At 21.6% G+C, this 20,277-nt stretch overlaps 4 protein-coding genes across 4 annotated transcripts; 2 read left to right on the forward strand and 2 right to left on the reverse strand. All coding sequences in view use genetic code 6, as the record gives it.

The window, feature by feature from the left end:
• Positions 1-243: 243 nt before the first annotated feature.
• TTHERM_00929500 (hypothetical protein) lies at positions 244-5,313 on the reverse strand (the record flags this gene model as incomplete). The annotated part of the gene is made up of 9 exons (XM_001025713.2): positions 244-3,501; positions 3,555-3,714; positions 3,769-3,962; positions 4,018-4,137; positions 4,188-4,344; positions 4,398-4,561; positions 4,623-4,727; positions 4,807-5,032; positions 5,090-5,313. 9 exons carry the CDS (start codon positions 5,311-5,313, stop codon positions 244-246), a joined length of 4,608 nt encoding a protein of 1,535 aa, XP_001025713.2.
• A 1,577-nt stretch (positions 5,314-6,890) lies between these two features.
• Positions 6,891-7,589, reverse strand: TTHERM_00929490 (hypothetical protein; the record flags this gene model as incomplete). The annotated part of the gene is made up of 1 exon (XM_001025712.1): positions 6,891-7,589. The coding sequence occupies one exon, from the start codon at positions 7,587-7,589 to the stop codon at positions 6,891-6,893; it is 699 nt and encodes a 232-aa protein (XP_001025712.1).
• A 1,902-nt stretch (positions 7,590-9,491) lies between these two features.
• Positions 9,492-10,427, forward strand: TTHERM_000929469 (transmembrane protein, putative; the record flags this gene model as incomplete). Its single annotated transcript, XM_012800486.1, has 1 exon — positions 9,492-10,427. One exon carries the CDS (start codon positions 9,492-9,494, stop codon positions 10,425-10,427), a length of 936 nt encoding a protein of 311 aa, XP_012655940.1.
• Positions 10,428-13,178: 2,751 nt separating this feature from the next.
• On the forward strand, positions 13,179-19,777 carry TTHERM_00929470 (kinesin motor catalytic domain protein; the record flags this gene model as incomplete). Its single annotated transcript, XM_001025710.2, has 11 exons — positions 13,179-13,291; positions 13,355-13,481; positions 13,563-13,679; positions 13,981-14,311; positions 14,366-14,673; positions 15,032-15,169; positions 15,220-15,635; positions 15,698-15,959; positions 16,958-17,089; positions 17,838-18,198; positions 18,585-19,777. The coding sequence occupies 11 exons, from the start codon at positions 13,179-13,181 to the stop codon at positions 19,775-19,777; spliced, it is 3,498 nt and encodes a 1,165-aa protein (XP_001025710.2).
• Between the last annotated feature and the right edge of the window lie 500 nt (positions 19,778-20,277).

A 20,277-nucleotide genomic window follows, 5' to 3' on the forward strand; every position in this document is an offset into this window, starting at 1 on the left:
TAATCATACACATAAATATAAAAGGATTTAAACTTACTTACTTACTTAGTATCTTTTACAAAAATTAATAAGCAATTAATATTATTTATAATTTATTTAATTTAAAATAACTTATATTATTATAAAATTTATTTATATATTTTTGAATTTTTTATTTTTATACTTTGATTAATTTATCTTAGTTTCTATAATTTAATTTTGCTTAAATAAAAATTATGCTTGTTGGCTCAAACTTAGATCAATTCAAATCTTACTTGTTGTTTTAGTTTTATTAATCTTATTATTGCTCAAATTCAATAAATTGTTATTTACATTAGCTACCTATCTTATAGTCTGACTTAATCCACTATTCATTCTTTACATTTAAGGGGATTAGTCATTCATACAATTATTAGCCTATATAGTTATACTGATACTGGCTGAATGCTTATTTTAAGTTTTAATTGTATTGCTTGGATTTTGGTTTTGATCATCAGAGACTTTGTTGCTAGTTCTTGCTGAATTAAATTGATTATATGAAATATTTGATGATTTATTGTTGATATTTGTTTAAGTTTTGCTATTTTGTTGTACTTATAAGTTGTTTTTGTAAGGCTAATTTTCTATATTTGAATTATAGTCATTAAGGTAATCAGATTTTTATTAGAGAGCACGGGATTGTTTATTATTTTTTTCTTCTTTAATCTATTAAAATTAAGCGGACTTTAATCCGCTTAAATTGATACTTAAATTATTTACAGATTAAGGGTTCCCGTTATGAATCATTGATGTTATTGGTTTGAATTTATTATTCAATTCTAATGAAACTGGTGTTGCCTTAGCGTTTTCTTTTTCACTAATATTAACTCCACAAAAAGAGTTTTCAGAAGTCTTTATTTGTAAATTTTCCATGATAATTTAGTTAACTTTAGAATCACCAATAGATGAATTTTGGATGTTGTTTTATGTATCATAATTATATACTGTATTTGTTGGTATATTTTGTAGGGAAGCTTTCTCTAGACTACATTTAGATTGTAATGATGTTATTTCTATTTAAAGTTCTTTCTTTTCTTTCTCATTAATGTTTATTTTTTAAATTATTTCTTTTAATCCATTCAAAGCGAGCTTCATGTCCTTACTTTCCATAGAAGTTCTAAGAATACCATTGCTTTACTCTATCATTTCTGGATAAGTTTATAGAGCTTCCTTCATTTATTAAAAGAAAATTGCTTCGATTTCCTTTTAGTTTGTTTTAAATTGCTGTTGAGGTTAATTTGATGAGAGTTGTTGCTAGTTGATTGCTTAGTTTTCTTTTTAATTGCAGGCAGCTTGTGCTATTGATGACTTATTTAACTAAGCTTGCTAAATAAAATTGAATTAATTTAAGATTTTCCTTATTTTAGATATCTATTGATCATTCTAAAATTTGGACTATTATTATTAAGAAAATTGTTAGTTATCATCTTGTGTTTTCTAAAACTTTTAAGACATTTCGCTATAAAAATTTTCTGTAATAGGTGTACCAAAAGTAATGTCTCTTTTTTGCTACATTTAAATACTATTTTGCTATTGTTATGAGTATTATTATAATTGGTAGTTTTAATTGTTAAAGCAATTTTCAAATTGCTATTTACAGTTAATTTAATTATTAATATCATTTTAATTTTGCTGTAAATTAATAATTAAGTTTGGTCTTGAAACATTGTTTTCTTTAGAAAACGAATTATTTTGATTAAAACCCATATTTAAATTATTTTGAATAAAGTTAGATTAGATTTAGTTGATTTATTAATTTTGTTCATAGTTTTAGTATTGATTATTAAAACAGTTGTCATTTTACTAAGTATTAGCATTGGTGTTTAGATTGTGCTGCTATAAGTTAATAACCAAATTAGGTCTATCTTTAGAAAATGAGTTATCTTGATTTAGATTTTAGTTATTCTGCATGAATTTAGAATAATTTTAGTTAATTGAATTATTCTGTTTGTTTGGTGTTAAGTTAAAGATTTACTATTTTTAACTATTATTTTCTGGTATAAATGTCATTTAATTGCTTCTTACATTCATATTTTCTATATTTTCATTTTGTTAATTCATTAAAATATTTAAATTAACACTGCTCATGGGAGTTGCTGACACTGAAAGGTTTTTTAAATGATTTTGATTAAAATCTCTATTATTATTTAGTGTAACTCCAACTACTTTATTGATACTTTTACTTTAGTCTACAGAAATATTTCTTCTATTGCTTGCATTTTTAGTTTTTTCTACATCTTTTTATGAGTAACAGCTATTGACTGATTGATTATGTATAGGAGATACAGATCTATTTTGATTATTATTTACAGCTCCTCTTTTATTTGAAATAGGAGTATTAATACTAGTATTGTGAATATCATCTTTATTGTTTGATTTTTTGTTGTTACTATTCTTCTATTATGAAGCATCATATGTAATTAATGTCAAGTTGTTACCTATTATTTCTTTTTACTGTATTGCTAGAGGTGACTAAGAACCAGATTTATTTTATTAATTTCTTTATTGGTTTGATTTCTATTAGTTTTGTTAATTAATCACTTTTTAGAAACTTTTATTTAGAGCTCCAGTAGTCAACGGAGTGACTGCTTGGCTTAAAGAGCGCTTATTCTTTTAAGCTTCTTCCTTCTTGCCTTAATCTATGGTTTAAATTTAATTTTAAGACATTGTTGGAACCACTCCTCTCATCGTTTAAGGTTCACTACGAGAAAGATCTAATTTTTGGCTCTATGGAGACATGAAATCATTTGTTATTTAGGGCAAAGTAGTTGTATTAGATGGACTGTTTATCGACAAAAGGTTATTCACAACTTAACAGCTATTGAAATTTTCAATATTACTCTTATCATGTGAAATTTGAGAATTATTTTTATTTATAGTCTCTGATTAATAATTGCTAATACTTCTTAAATGCTAAATACGAGTTGCATTAAAATTTTGATTAGATTAAGAAAGATTATCACTGCTTATTGCAGCAATTTGGTTATTTTTAGAAGATTAGACGTTGTTGAAGTTTCTATTCGACGTAGGTACAGAATAGCTATCTTAACATTGCGACATGATAGAAGCTTTATTGACTTATATTTTAGGGCTTTTTGAAAGGCTGTGGTTATTAATTACATTGAGATTATCGCTAGAGTTAAAATTTTCTTAATTCATAATCATGTTCAAATTTACATTATTTGATAATGAAAGGACTTGATTTCTATCTTACTGTCTTTGGCTTGGACGATTAACACAGCTCATATTTTACTAAATCAAACTTAAATTCGGGTTTTGAATTAAATTACTGAGATTTGTATTATTAATAAATGAATAAGATGTGTTGTTGTTGTTATTATTGCTTAAGCTATTGTAATTTAACTGAGCAATTTAATTCTAAATTGCTGATTGCTTGTGAATTTAATTATTCAGTTTCTTTATTTTCTCTTCCTTCATTAAAAGCTCCTGAATTACAAAGGAGTTCTTTTTTGTGTAGTCATCCTTAAAATTAATTTTTCATAAACTTTAATTTTGTTAACTTAAGTGAAAATTACCTTAATTCTGTTGGCAACTTCTTCCATTTGTTCTGCTTTCTTTTTTTCATTCCAAATTTGTTTCTTCAACTATTTGCTTTTATCTGTTAGTTCAAAGCTCTTCTCTTAAATTTAGAATTGCATAAGCTTAAGCTCATGCTATTATTTTTTAATTTGCTCCCTATAATTGAGAATTAAATTAGGAAAAAAGGTAATTTTATTATTTATAAATTACATCAGTTAATCATTTTAATTTTTAAAAGCTTTTAAAGATTCTTCATAGTTTTTCTCTCTTAACTTAAGAACTGTTTCATTTCCATCTATTTTTTACTGTTAAATTTGAATGATACTGTCTTTCTCAATAATTTTTTGCTCTAATCCACAAATTAACTTTCTAGTCTTATCCAATTCATTATATAAACCATCTTACTATTTTAAATTAATTAAGCTTAATCAGATTTAAAAATAGAAATTATTTTTTTACTTGATTTTCAGACTTATTTCTTAGATCATTAAACAATTTAAAATTGTATTCACTTTGCTACTCAATAAGCTTTTTTTCTTATTAAAGACTTGATATTTTATTCATTAGAATGTTTTTTTCCTACACAAAAAAAATATTTTCATAAAATAATTTTAATTTTATTTTATTACATTTTCATGAATTTGCTTCATCTTTTGAATATTTTTTTCAGTATCGTTGGCTAGCTATCCTGTTCTCTCCTCTGCTTCCTACTTTTACTTTTCAATAACTTCTTCCAAAACTCTTATCTTATTCTCGAGGTTTGCTTATACTACTTCTTAATTTTTTCTTTAAAAGTTAAAATAATTATGAAATTTGTTTATCATTGTTTTTTAATATACTATCTCATCTATTCATAGTCTTTAAGCATAGCATTAATTGAGTCCTTCTCTTCTTTGTATTGCTAAAGCTTCTGCTAATAACTTTTTTCTTCTTCTTATAATTATTTTTCTAAGAGCATCTTATCCTTTTCGTATTCTGCCGCTTTCTCATTCATTTAAGATTTCTTAATTTTTGATTTTGAAAATTTTAAAATTCAGTTAGTTAATTGCTTTTTAATTATTTACTTAAAGTTCTAGTTTGTTTTTAAGATCTTTAATTTGAAACATATAATCAGATATCTCTTTATCATGCTACTTTTAGAGAAGCTCTTTCTCCCTTTAATATTTTTACTATTTAAGTTTAAAACAAAGCATTAATATCCTTTAACTTAATTTGAATATTAAAAAAAATTTTTTAAATGTAAGTTACCTTGCTTTGGTCGTTTCCATTCAAATCTGTTATTGCAGACATTAATTGATCATTCAATTTTTAAAGATTTTGTATTCTTTCTTCCTATTCTTTATTTTATATTTCAAGCATACCCAATTTCTAAATTAACTTGTCATTCTAGTTATTTTAGCTAATAGGTGGGAACATAGATGAAGATTTAACAACATTTTCCTTCATAATTAAGCTAAGTAAATCAGAATCGCCCCTTTTGCATTCAAATATAAAAATTAAAACATAATTTTAAAATCTCTCAAATTTTTACTTTTATAAAAGCTTATTGCTGCAAGAATCTTGATCAGATTATGCAATTGCAGTGCTTAGGGTATAGTGCTTATTTAGCTAGTCTTAGCAATTCAACTTTTCGTTTTGTGTGTTTTAATTTTGGCCAAAGCTAGAAAATATGGATTAAGCTTTTATTTGATTCTACTAACTTGAGTAAAGGAAGTCAGTATTAAAGCCCTAAGGCATTTAAAAATTATCTTGCATAGTATAAATTATTAATGAGAAATAATTCTGAAAATTAATAAGTAGCCTTTATGTTTCTACTAATAAAAATGTTAGTGGCTATTTATATAGTTTTATTTGCTTATTTGATAATGATAGAAATAGATATTTTCTGTATGTTTGTTTATAACCTTTCTTTAATTTTTCTTAAATAATTTGAATATATATGCAATATTTCTAATAATTGTTTTGATTTCAAATTAATCAATCTATTTTTTTAAAACTCTTTTTCTATTATCGTTCATTTGAATATCAAATAAATATACTATCATTTTATCTTTCAACAGATAAATTTTAAAGGTTTAATTAACTCCAGTAAATATCATTTTGAATGTTTTTTTTTATTAATTACAAGTATTTAATATTTAAAGAAATTAGCAATTTAATTATTTCTTGTTCCTTTTAAAATCAAAAAAGTATAAAACCTCTTAAAATAAACATAAATGCCGTCTAATTTATTTATTTTCCATCTCTAAAGATAAAATGATGAATAAAATATTAACATTGAATTAGTAAAAATTAAATGATAGTCTTTTATAAAGATTAATAAGAATTTTATATTCTACAGAGGGATAATTACTTTTATGAATTTGATGATATTAGTTAGAATAAAATAAATAAATATAACAAACATTAACCTCTAAATTAATTTCCTATAATATTTTATAATTTTTTTGAACGATAATTAAAAAAATATTAATATCAATCACTTAATCACTTGAGTTCTTTGATTTTAACTGTGAAATAATTTGATTTAAGGGAAGTTTTAATAGAGATCATAATTGAGTTATTTTATTTTCTTTTATACTAGAATAAATGATAAAATCTCATTTTTCTTTAAAATATTTATCTCTTTAACTTTACTGATCATTTTAAAACCTTTATTTAATTTAATGAATTCGATGATTTAAACACTTAATTTTTTTAATTTTTGCTAGAGTGAAACCTTTAAAAATTTAAAAATACTAATTTTTCTATATAAGTAAATCCAAGATATCCCATTTATATTTAGATAGGTGTTTGTTTGCTTAAATATGAATAAATTAGATTTAGTTTTAAATAAAATATATAAATAAACAATATTTTTAATATTTATTTTAAGATTTGATCATATGTGTTTAATCAAGATCTCTCAAAAAATCTGAAATTAATAATTTTTAATATATTTTTAAATAAGCTCAGTAATAACTTAAAATATTTTATTAATTAAGTTAAATTTTTAATAGATCAATTTCTTCGTTTTTTTTTTTTTAAATAATTGAAACACTATTGTTTTTATAATGAAGAAGTTAAAAATATTCCTTTATGTCTTTCATCTATGTTGCTTTATAAATTTAAGAAACTCAGCATTTATTGTTTGTTTCTTTATGAATAAAATTTAATAAACCCCTTTAAAGCATGATATTTTTTTTAGCTAACTTTCTAATTGAATTTAATTTTTTTTACTTTGAACTTGGCTATTTTTTCAAACTTTCTATTTTCTTTTTCTCTAAATTTTTGTATTTAAATTAAACATTGACACTATGATTATGATTAACCATTAATGTTTTTTTTGCTGCTCAAAAAGATTTAAATTTTTTTTCTTAGATAAATTTGTTGTTTGGTTTTTCAATTTGAGTTTTGTAATTTTTAATATTTATTCTTATTTAATATATTTTTTAATGTATATTATTATCATAATATAAATCAGTACCTTCTGATTGATACTCTAAACTCTATGGAGCTTCAGTTTGAGGCTTGATGTTTTCATATTCATTTTAGTTTTCATAATTTTAATCATATTGAATTAAATCATGTTGAATTGGATATTGAGATTGATAATCAATATCATTTTATTAGAAATCTTAAGTGTTAGAAAATTAGCCAACACATTAAGTATTTCTATCAAAAAAGGTTTTATCTTTTGAAAAACTATCATTTGCAAAAGGGAAATCATCTCCAGAGCTTTAGGTTTTCTATCTTTACATAAATAACAACTTTTCATTTTCATTTTCTGATTTTAATTCTAATAACTCTATTTCTTCATTTGTATTATCTTCAAAACTCTATTTGTATGTTTCTTCATTTATGAATGAACTCTTATTTTCTTCTTCTACTTCTTCTTTTTTTGAATCTAATTTTTATTATCTGCAACTTTTTGTAGGTATTATTAATTGATCTTTCAAAAGATCAGTTTTAGGGGGTGATGTAATATCAAATTAATCTTAACCATTAATTGATTGAGGGTTTTTTATATCAATATAATTTTATTCACTCATTATTACTATTATTCACAAAAAATTACTTATCTCAAAATTTTATTTTTTAATTATTTAATTTCTGATAAATAATTTACTGCCAATCAATCAATCAAAATTAATTGATTTGTAGTAAATACAAAAATGATAGATTTAAATTTACTCACAAACGGTATTATTTTTTTCTGGATTTTTTGTCAACAATATACTGAATATGCTAAAAATATGCTAGTAACATATATAATTTTTATAATTTTTTGATATTGATAGAGGGGAATAATATTATTTCGAAAAAAACATCAATTTTTTCTATTTAAAGTTTCTTTTCTTTTAACTTTGACACAATTAGATTTGGTATTATTTTTTTACCAAAAAGTAGATATTAAAAATTGTTCGCTTGATTTTAAATCACTTATTGGGGCTCAAACTTTTTGATTAAAAAGTCTACAAAAATTGTTTATAGAAAGTCTGGTTTTCTTATGAGATTACATTTATTAAGAAAATTATCTCATTCTAAAGAAAAAATGTTTGAAAAATTTAAGAAAATAAATTTATTATAAATAAAGAGGAAAAATATAAATAAGAAGAAGTTTATTAGAATAAAATTTTTTGATGATTAATAAAAAATTCATTTATTTTAAATTTCGATTAATATTTAATTAGTAAAATATGAGATGTATTTAGAAATATTGCTTTTAAAAATATTACAGTAAAAAACAAAAATTCAAGCTATTATAATATAAATAGATAGATAGATGAAGCAAATATAATTTTCCAGAAATTTTATAATAAAGTTTAATAATACTGTAAGGAAATCAACAGTTAATATTTTTTTACTAAACTAGTTAAGGATAAACAAAAAAATACATTAAAATAAATAAACATTATTAAAAACTCACTCAAAATCCATATATGAGGGATTACGTAACATTTGGAGCATGTAATTTTTAAAATAAAAGTAATTTATTTTAGTCCATTTTTTTTTAAGAATCGTTTAATCGAATTCTCCCATAACTTGGAAGGCTTTATCCAATTATATTCTATTATATTTATTAAAACTATTAATTCTACCTGTGATAATTTAAAAGTTCAAATAGTTGTTTTCTAATTTAAATTAGTTTGTTAATATTTCAATTATGAATTCAAAATCTTTAAGCTAGTAAGATTTCACTTTCAAGAGCTCACTATAATTAATTAGATTTTAGCTTAAATTAAAATAGCTGTTGTATTATAATTCTGTAAGAGTAGGGAACTCTCTAATTAAAAATATTATATCTCTTTTGTTCTTATTTTTAGAAAAATAGTTCATGATGCGATTGAAATCTTTTTCTTCAACTCCTTTTAAATCTAAGTCTTATATAATTTTCTATTTTCTTTTTCTACCCAAATACCAAAGAAAAAAGGTCTTATATTCATCCTTAAAATTTATGTACTGAGGTTTTTAATAATTTTCTTCTTCAGTTTTATTTTTTTCCTGCCTGTGTCTGACTATATATTTACTTAGTTATGTTGTCTCTAATTTCACATTTTATTATTAAAGTTAATTATAATTTTAAGTTTGTTAATATTTTGTATCTAAAATAATTTATTTATTTAAAAAATTATGTATTTCGTTTGATTAACTTTAGCTCCAACAATTTAAATAATCGCTGTTTTTATTTTTTGATATAGTTTAGTTATTTAACATGGTTTGTTCTGTCTAAAAATATTCATTATGATTAAATTAGTTTTTATCTGAAATATTATTAGATCCAAATCTGTAATTATACTAAGATAATTGCTATTATTTTTTGAAATTTTCAAAAGTATCTGAAGGTTAACAAAAAGAACTGCCACTAAGGGGTTTATAATTATAATGATGTATTTAATTTTATTGATAATTATAATCATTTGAATTTTGATTTAAAGGAGATTTTGATTAAAATGAGATTGTGTTTTACTATTTCAGTAATTTTGGAGTTTAAAAATATTCTTTTTAAGGTTTACCTATTAGCTCATTATCTTTAATATCAAGATAACTTGATTAAAATTATTCATAAATTTCCTTAGTTAATTATGTATTATTTTGATTGCGATATGAATCTGATATTAGGCTTTAAGAATTCAAAGTATTTTAAAGCCCAAAATAGCCATTTGTTTATGATCCACTTAAATTTTTTTCATGATAATTTTATGTATTTTATTAGTCCTGATCACTCAAAATAAGTTATTATTATTAGCACATTAAATTATTTTATTATTAATTAAAAACAGTTGATTTGTTTTCAAAGGGAATGCCTTCATTTTTAAAAGATTAGTAGTCAAAAATATATGTTTTTTGTTATTATTTTTAATTAGTCATTTATTCTTATTCAAACATATTTTATATGCTTTATTCCGTACAATAAAATTATTGTTCTTAGGTATTAATAAAGCAGCATTTTAGTTGCTATTCTTGAGGAGAATGATTATTAATTTTTTAAATTTTTTATGGAGTATCAAAGCAATCATTTGTATTTTCGGGTTGTTATTGATTATTAAATTCCATTTCAAATTCCTAACTTGTATTAATAATAATAGGGAAATCATTTATTAAATTATTTTAATAATTCTAATTTAACAAATATTTTTCTTTTATATTTTTATCAATAAAAAACGAAGCTTCTTCATTTTATTAGTATACTTGAATAATATTATTATAGTTATTTTCATTAGAATCTCCAAATTTTGATTATTACTCTAATTAATTAACACTCTTCTCTTATATGTTTATAATATATTAATTGTAATCAGATAAGTCTTCTTCATTCTTTGAATCAAAATTTTAAGGTGCCAAGTTTTAATTTTTAGGATTATTATATATTGTATCAACTTTTATGAATTGATTATACTCATCATACTATTGTTCCTGATTTTATAACTAATCATATTAGCTCTAAGTTAATTATTGTTGTTATTAAATCATATAATTCTATTAAATGATTATTATTTCATTAGGATTAGGATCTGAATCCATTAAGTCTTATTATTATTAGGTTTAATCATGTGAGTGATAATTTTATTTTTACTCATAATTATGAATCTAAGATTTGCTGATTTGCTAGTAATTATTTAGCTATTTAAATTTAGAATCAGGTAAATAATTAGATTCGTATAAAATTTGTTCTAAACTTTTCTCTTCATATATCAATTGTTTTTTATTATAAAATTCTAATAACGAATTTTCGAATTACTAGGTATGGTCAAATATTTAATAGGTTTAGTCTTAAGAATATTTTTTAGCTCCAAAATAATTTTAAGTTTCTTAATCTTAGATGATCTCATATTAAGAGTTATAGTCTTAATCATAAATGCTCTCGTCTTCCTCGTTAAATTAATAGTTGAATTTTCTCATTTTATTTATAGTTTTAATTATTTATAAATAGCTATTAATAATTATTATTTAAATTAACATTATAAAAATCAAAAATTGGCTATTAATTTAAGTATCTTCTTTTTATTAGTGGTCTCTATTCTATATAACTTCTTAATATTTTATCAGATTTTTTTCCTATCTATGTTAAAGAAATTTTGAGGAAGAGTTTAAATAGTATAGTTAATGATTATAGAGGTTATGTAATTACGCTGATATTAGCAATTGAAAGGCTTTTGACAAAATAGAAATAGAATATTGTTTAAAAACACTTGTATTTTTACTAAATTACCATTTTTATTAAAAAAATATTTACACTTTTTAAATCAAATTCTGAAATCTTTGTTTTCAAAAATTTTTATGATAATTAATTTGATAAATCTTAAAATTTGCTCTGATTTCTGACAAAGTATCATGGCTGTTTTTCAATCATTTATTAATTTTTGATATGTTTGTAAATGGAAGTTTGGAAAATAAAAAACTTTACAGCATTTTTCTAAAAATAAGTCTCATAAAATAAATATTATTCTAATTAACTTGTTTGTTTTTGAAAATAAACTAATTTATTAAAAATAAATACTTTTATTTTCAAATTCTTTTAATTAAAAAATGTAATTAAAATTGACAACATAAAAAGAAGATAATTAATAATCAATTTGTTAATTTCAATTTTTCCTTAATAAATATTATTAAACAATTTATCTTTTATTAAAAATTAACTTTCGAGCTTGTATTACTGATTTATTAATTTCAAATTAAATTTACATGATTTTAAGATAAAAATAGATTACGTTTTTCATAACTAAAATTATATCGTATTATTTTTTAAAAAATTTTTAGTAACTATAAATAATGATGCTATATATTGTTTTGTTTTATTTAATCTTTCTATTTTTAAACTAAATATATGTCTGTCTTTTTCATATTTTAATTTCAAAATTTTGTTTAAAATTGAATGATTATTTAATAATTCTTTTATTGTAAAAACCTTTATGTCTATCCTAAAATGTCTATTATGCAAATTTATAAATAACCAAGTAGTTACTTTTAAAATATAAAAACATAGAATTTCTTACTTTTAATATAATAGATTATCAATTTAATAAATGTTAATCTCATCTTAATAATTTAAGATTTTTATTATCTGAAAGTTAGATCTTTAAATCTTCATTACCACTACATCATAAGCTATCTGCTTAACAGTAGAAGGAAGAGAAATATTATTTAATAATTCACTTAGCTAATAATTTAAAATAGTTATTCATAAACTACTTATAACTCTTCATAACATTAGATTTTAGAAATTTAAATATTTATTTTTGCCTAAATTTAAAATTTATTTTTAACTTCTTTTATATAATACTTTTAAACAACTAAACCCATTTAATGTATATAGATAGGAATAAGTAATAGGTTTTATCCCTTTTAAATTTGAAAACTATTCCTTCTCAATTTAATCCTTTGATTTGTTCATCAAAATAAATTAAAAAGCATTTATTTACACTAATATTCAATATAAATGACAGACATAACAAATTTTAAATTCACTTTTTAATAATAAAGGAAACATTCAACTTTTAATTAATTAATTTCTTTTTTGAAGTTAAAATTTTTATATCTAATTAAAAATAATATCAATTAATTTAATTAATTAATTAATTTTAAACTAAAAAATATTTTTTATGAAATTAAAATTAAAATATTAATTAAATTATTAAAAGAAATTTTTATATTTTTTTTTAATAAACTAAGAAAAATTAAATTCTAATTTATTTCTTAATTGAAAACTTTATTTTTTTTTCAATGCTTTTAAGTTTAATTAAGTGATATTAAGAAATTTAAAATGATTAATTTGCATTTATTCAAACTTATAATATTAATTTAGTGGTAATCATTTACTTTAGAAATATAGCAAATACTAAAATAAATAATCTTTATTAACTAGCAAATTAGCAAACAATTTATTAGTTAGTTAACAAATCATATTTTGTTAATAATTTCAACAAGAAACTATAAAAATTCAATTCCTTTATCTTAATAAAGAATTAAATATTTTGACAAATTTAATTTTACAAAGACGTAAAAATATAAATTGGTTGCGAAATTTATAGAATTATATAAACAGCTCATTCATTAACAAACAAAAAATAAAAAGCAGTATCATTTCTCGTATATTTGTTTGGTTTTTTCTTTGATAGAACCCTGTAAAAGTTGATAAAATGACTACAAGAATAGGAGTTATGGTCAGAATTAGACCATAATTAGAGTTTGAAAAAAAGAAAGGATTCTCTACAGAAAAGCTATCTATCTCAGAAGAAACATAGGAGATAATGTAAGATTGCACATTATTAAATAACATTTTATGAGAATACTTGATAATAATTTAATTTAAAAGTATTAATGGAGAGGAAAATTAAATAGAGCGATGTTACTAATTTACCAAAATCATTACATAGAATTAAAATTAAAAACAATGTTTTGATGACACCAAATTATCTGATATGGTGAATAGAGTAATTGAAGTAAGTTTAAATTAAATATAATATCAATTCAGCTACTTTCATATATCATAATTAATCACTTGTTATTATATTTTAATATAGGGATTTCACTCTACTGTATTTGCATATGGCTAAACTGGTAGTGGGAAAACATTTACAATGGAAGGAATTACTTATGAAAACAACGGAAAAGGATTGAAGCCTTAAATAGAACCTGAGGTAAGAATATTTATTTAATTATGACATATGTTGTAAAATAAAATGAGCCAATTATGTTTTTGAACAAATTCTACTAAATGCGTATGTAATTAGAAATCAACTTACTTATTTTGAAGATAATTAAAAAATCAGTTAAACTGATTTTAATTAAAAAGATTTAGACAATATAAAAATTTAGATAAAGGATTAATCTTAAACCACTCAAATAAACAAACAATTATTTTCAACAGATATATTGATATTTACTTATTTACATTTACCAAAAAGTATTTCTTTATAAATTTACTTTAACCATAAAAAGGCTATTCGTAACGAAAATATGGGAATTATTCCAAGAACAATTATTTCAACTTTTGAAACTATTAAAAAATACTCAAGAGTAAAAAATAGGATTTATAAAGTTTATTTGTCGTACTTATAGATATACAATGAAAAAATATACGATCTACTTAACCCAGAGAGTTCTAAAGGTCTTCGTATTAGATGGAGCAAGAAAGATCAATTTTCTGTTGAAAATTTATTTGTTTTTGAATGCTAAAATGCAAACGAAGCTCTCGAATTGTTTTATAAAGGAATTAAAAATAAATTTATGGCAACACATAGACTTAATACACAGTCTTCTCGTTCTCACTGTAAAAAATTTTTATAATTCAAATAAAAGAATTTATATAATTAAAACTTTAAAGGTATTTTAACTTTAAGAGTAGACTCAATGACTGCAGAAGATCCAGATAATATCATATCTAGTAAAATGTAATTAGTTGATTTAGCAGGAAGTGAGAGAGCTTCCCAGTCTGGAGTGGAAGGTTAAAATTTGAAAGAAGCTATAGAAATTAATAAGAGTTTATTTACCCTTAGATAAGTAATTAGCGCTTTGGCTGAGTATTTTCAAGATCAAAGTTAGAAAAAGGAAATGCCGTTTGTACCATATCGAGACAGTAAACTTACTTGTTTACTTAAACAAAGTATTGGTGGCAACAGTTACTGTTTAATGGTAAGCATGTTTATTTTTATGCTCTAAAAAACTCTTTCATATTATTTTCAGCATTTATTTAATTTAAATTTTTTTAAAAGTAAATATTCTTAATTTGTTTAAATTAATAAAAATTTTTATATTTAAAATAATTAACTGCAATAAAATATTCTTTATTATTATGAATACTCCTATCACTGCAAAAAAATAAATAAAATATTTTACAAAAAATCATAACTTTTTTTCAAAAACATTTTAAAAGTAAAAAGAGATCAAAAAATATTTTTGATAAAATTTTGTTGCATTTATTATTAAAATCTGACTTTAATTTACTCCATTCAATTATTTAATGAATAATTATTTGCATGTATAATAATAGATTGCATGCCTATCACCTTGTGATGAATACTTTGATGAGAATATTTCTACTTTAAATTATGCAACTTAGGCAGGTTTTATTACAAATCAACCAGTTAGAAACGAAGATCCAAGGATAAAGCAGATTAATATCTTAAAGGTAAAATAATTTAAAATTTAATGACAAATAATTCTTATCATTATTAATAGAGCAAAAATAGTGAGCTTATTAAGGAATTGCATAAAGCTAATGAGCACATTGCATTTTTAAGCTCTTTAACTAACTAAACTATGAAGGTTTTTGGATAAGACTATATGAATGGTAAAACATTTTCTCCTTAAGGAAATAAATAAAACAAGATTCCATCTCCTACAAAAACGCTTGATTTTAATTATGTAAATCAAAACGAGAACATAAATCCAGGATTTTAAACTCCATCCGAGTTAAGACGCTCTCACAACATTCAGAATACTCAGTATGGAGAAAAGATAAATGAAAGAGAAATACTCATAAAATCTCAATAAATAAGTTTTGGTAATGCAGGTGGTTAAAATAGAGAAAATATCTTGTAACCTCTTAACACTAATAGTCCTACTAGATTCTAGCCAGTATTAAATAAATCTTTGTAACTAATTTTTAAAATTAGTTTGAATATTTTTAAAATTTTTGTTTTGATATTTGAAATAGTATGGGGTAGGTATCACCAGGATCTAATCTACAAACAATTAAAGGTTTTGCAGAAAGTGATAAAAAATCAAGTGATTCCTACTAATAAGCGAAACTAGACTCGGAAAACAATTCACAATAATCAAAGCAAACCAATTATTAGATCTAATAGCAATAGTAATTCGGAGAGAATTTAAACAATTAATAGTTATAAATTCATTAAGCAAATATTTCATAACTATCTGGAGTTGCCAATGGTTTTGGATTCACTACTTTGGGGCAGGTATTAAAATTCAAATTAATAATAGCATTATTTCAATCATACAAAGTCTGGCTATTTTTATTTTACTATCCATATAAATGTAGATAAACAATATCAGCTAGAAAAATTAGTTATTTAGATAGTTAGCTAATTATTTTAAGATTCTAATCAATAAATTAATAGGGAAAAAAGAAAATTTCTTCTAATTTCAAAAAAAAAGGAAACATGGTATTTTTTAATATTACTTAACAATAATTTTTTTTTTGCCTTAAATAATATGAAGAAATAAATACTAATTTAATTCCATTAAGTAATTGATTGAATATGAAATTTAAAATCTATCATTGATTTAGCCCAAACATTGTAAATTAAAAAATTTTTATTATTCGTTCTAATTATAGCTTTACTATTTAAACAATTCTGATTGATATAATCATAACTAAATTTTCATAGAAATCATCCATAAATTTTGTTTATTAAAAAAAAAAAATGATGTAATATTAACATAAAGTTATTACAGCATAACTTTAAAAGTTTCGTAATTATTTATATTACTAAGACCTAAGTATACTATTTTTATTTTAGTAAAAAAGAGAGCAAATAAATTTAGTAGATTAAAAGTATAAATGAAATAAATCGTCAAATTAAGTTAACTCATTAAGCTAAATTATATATTATTCTATTTTAAAATTACTTAAAAACTTAGAATAAGTATGCATAATTCTTAAAAAAGAAGCAAAATGAAAATTAACTAAGATATTAAAATTAGTTTCTAAGTAATTATGATATTCATTAGCATAAAAACTTGCATAGTTGAACTTAATGAAACAAAATCCATGAGTAAAGAAAGATTAATCTATAAATGATTCGCAAAAAATAGAACAAAATAAAATTAAATTATTAATTAATTATTTAATCAAGAAGACTTAAATTTAATCTTATCAAATAAATTTTTATCTAAAAATTTACTATAACTAATTCAGTCATTTTTAATCTAACTATAACCATTTGATCAATAGGATTTTGCTATAAAGAGACTAATAGATTCTGTCAATATGATAAGAGAGTTACTTTAATCAAATACTGAGATGAGAGAGATTATAGACAGCATGAACTAAGAGAAGGAAAACTTTAATGCAGAGCTAAATATAGTAACAAATTATTTTATTTTTAGTACTTTTTCTTATTCATTTCAATATTTATTTTTTTATTTGAAAGTTGGTCTTTATTTTTATACAGTAAAATTTAGATATTTCTAGCTTTCATAAAAATTTTTATAGCCATGCATGATTTGTTTTAAAAACAAATAAACACAACAAAAAACAAAAGCTTACTAAAATAAAATGATTTTTTTGGTAAATTTAAACTAAAAATCGATTAAGATAATATAAAAATAATAAGAAATAACTAAAAAAATTAAAACTAATTTTGATTATTTATTTTATCCAGTAAAAAAATATCTAATAAAAATAAAAAAAAAATAAAAAATTAGAATAATCTATTGATAATTTTTTACTCACTCATTTAAAATAATATTAAAAAAAAATTTAAAAACCCATATAATAAATTATTATACTGATAAGTAAATTTAGTTACTAAAATAAGGGCTATTTATTTAAACAATAGAAGTTTATTTTTAATTTTATTTTTTTTTATTACTTTTACAACTGTAACTGAGTCAGTTTTAATAAAATTTTATTTACAATCAAATTATATTTACACTCTACTTTTATATAAGCATCGGGTATTTAATCTTTATTATGATTTTAAGCAAATCATAATCACTCATTTATTTAAGTGTTTAACTCAAATTTAACATAATATTATAATTAATTAATTATAATTTACACTTTACTATTCTTGATTTTTATTTACCCTTTTTTTAAATGTTATAAATAGCTCCAAATGGAAAACTAAGATTTGAGGGAAAAGTTAGAAATTATGGAGACATTCCATGCTACAAGCAGTGAAGTCTCAAGTGAGTCAACTAATGAATGTAGAAAAAACAATAATTAAGATGACATCCTTTCTCTCAACAAAAGAGAAATAGCCTCAGAAATACTTTAGTTAAGGAAAGATAAAAGGAAGCTTAATCAACGAATTAAGTAGCTGGAAATAGAAAATTTAAATTTGTAAAATATAATTAATCCTAATTTTACCCATGCTGAACCTACCCGAACCCATCTCTAGGCAACACCTTCCTCTTAAATAAATAAAAGTCGATCAATAATCACACCTCACTCTAGAAACGAAAGCAGATGTAAACATTTACAAAAAGCTTATATTTAAAAAAAGCAAATTTAAACCATAAAAATGCTCTAAAAAATTATTTATTTATTTGCATTCATCTCATAATTTAAAATTTTATATGAGAATTTAATAAAATATCTTCAATAGTCTATTAATATTTCCTATAAAAAAAAATTTTATCATAATTGAGTTAAATTTAAGTATAAAATTAATTCGGCAATTGTGAATTAAAATGTTTATAAAATTTGAAGAAGAAATTTAAAAATAAATTTTTATTTAAGAGGTAAGATTTTTTAATCTTTCCAGCTCAAATGCAAATAGTTTTTTATCAAACAATAATTTAAAATTTATATGTTGTAAATTAAGAAATTTAAAATGAATTATATTATTGAATAGAAAACCAACTGTAAAACTCAAATTTGATGTAAATACAAGATAATTGCATTACTAATGGAATAGTCAATGTTTCTCCTTTTCCTTTGACAAACAATAATAACAACCAAAATGGAAATAATAATCCTTTGGATGATATTACAAATTAATAAGAAGGTAGCTAGAATATGATGAGCACTAATTATTGTTAGGCCAGAAATAAAAATCAAATTAACTGTAACTCTGATTGTAATAAAGAATAAAAAACAAGATTTGTCAGGAGGGAATAGTCAAATTAATCATCAAAATAATATTTAAGGGAAAATAGTACAAAAGTCTCTATTGGCTTAAGTAATAGCTATATCGGTTAACAACAATAGCAATCACATAATTAATTATCTCAATAGTATCACCAATAGTTGCAATAATAATCTATATCAACTGTCTCTTAGCATAATTATAAATAATGCCACTCAAATGTTGAGTACAATCTGTAATAGTAAGCAAATATCCAAAGTAATTAAAGCATATATTTATAAACATAAAATCCATAATCTTCTAACTAAATCACAAGCTTAACAGAAAATGATTGCCCTCAAAAATCACCTAACTTATATTAATATAAAAAAAAATATCCTAAGTAGTCATAAACTATCCATCTTTCAAATAATTTTGCTTATTCTTTGACTAATGCTCAAACAACTACATCAATCGTTTCATCATCTAATGTGCCTAAAACTGCTTTTGTCTTAAAGGAAGCTAAGTAAGAAGAAATATAAAACCAGTAACTCATCTAAAATCATTATTAATATATGTAATAATAACAATAAATTCCACTAAATAAATCAATTAATAGTTCTCACATTAATAGTGGTGTTTGCAGTAGTAGTTCCTCCAGCAGTGGTTACTATGCAAATGTGAACAATTAAAACACTTCCAGTATTAATAATAGAACAGCAACAAATCCTAACTGTGAATCGAAGTCTCCCAATAGTATCAATAGGATGGCATAAATAGAAACAGCTTATAATTGGAAAATAAAAATTACTCCCAAAAATAATAAGTAAAGGTCAATAACTGGAGGGAAAAAGCCTCCGAGAACTTAAGAAGAAGGTAACAGATGGTGTAAAACACCTCTGCAATAAAGACCAGATATGTCTGAAATATTACCAATTCTAAATAACCATAGCATTTCTCATAATATTTAAAATTTCTGATAGAAAAAAATAATGGATGAACAAAAAACAAACAAGCAAATATACATAAATATATATATTAGCTTTCATAATTTATTTCAATTCAATATTTAAAAAAGAATTAATTTAGATATTTAGAATAAATGTTCTTTTTATTTATAAAATATATATTAATTTTCAAATTTATAATTATTTTTCTAACTATTAAATAATTTAGATTTCAATCAACTTGATGATGTTTTTTCCATAAAAACCGAATTGAAAAAAAAAATGATAAATAAAATAATTTATATATCACTTTATTAAAAATAAGCTTCATTTTTTTTTATTTAAGATAACTTCTTTTTTTAGAAATTTTAAAGGGTTAAAACTTTTTATCTGTCAAGAAAAATTAATTTTTAAAATAAAAGATTTCCTTGTATTTTTTAATTTAAAATTTTAGCACTTCATAAAAACAAAATAATTTATTTTTTTAAATGATATTTGTTAAATTAAAATTAACTGCAAAAAGAAGTTGCCAA

Source organism: Tetrahymena thermophila, assembly GCF_000189635.1.
Source record: "Tetrahymena thermophila SB210 genomic scaffold scf_8254181, whole genome shotgun sequence".
NCBI classification, from domain to species: domain Eukaryota; phylum Ciliophora; class Oligohymenophorea; order Hymenostomatida; family Tetrahymenidae; genus Tetrahymena; species Tetrahymena thermophila.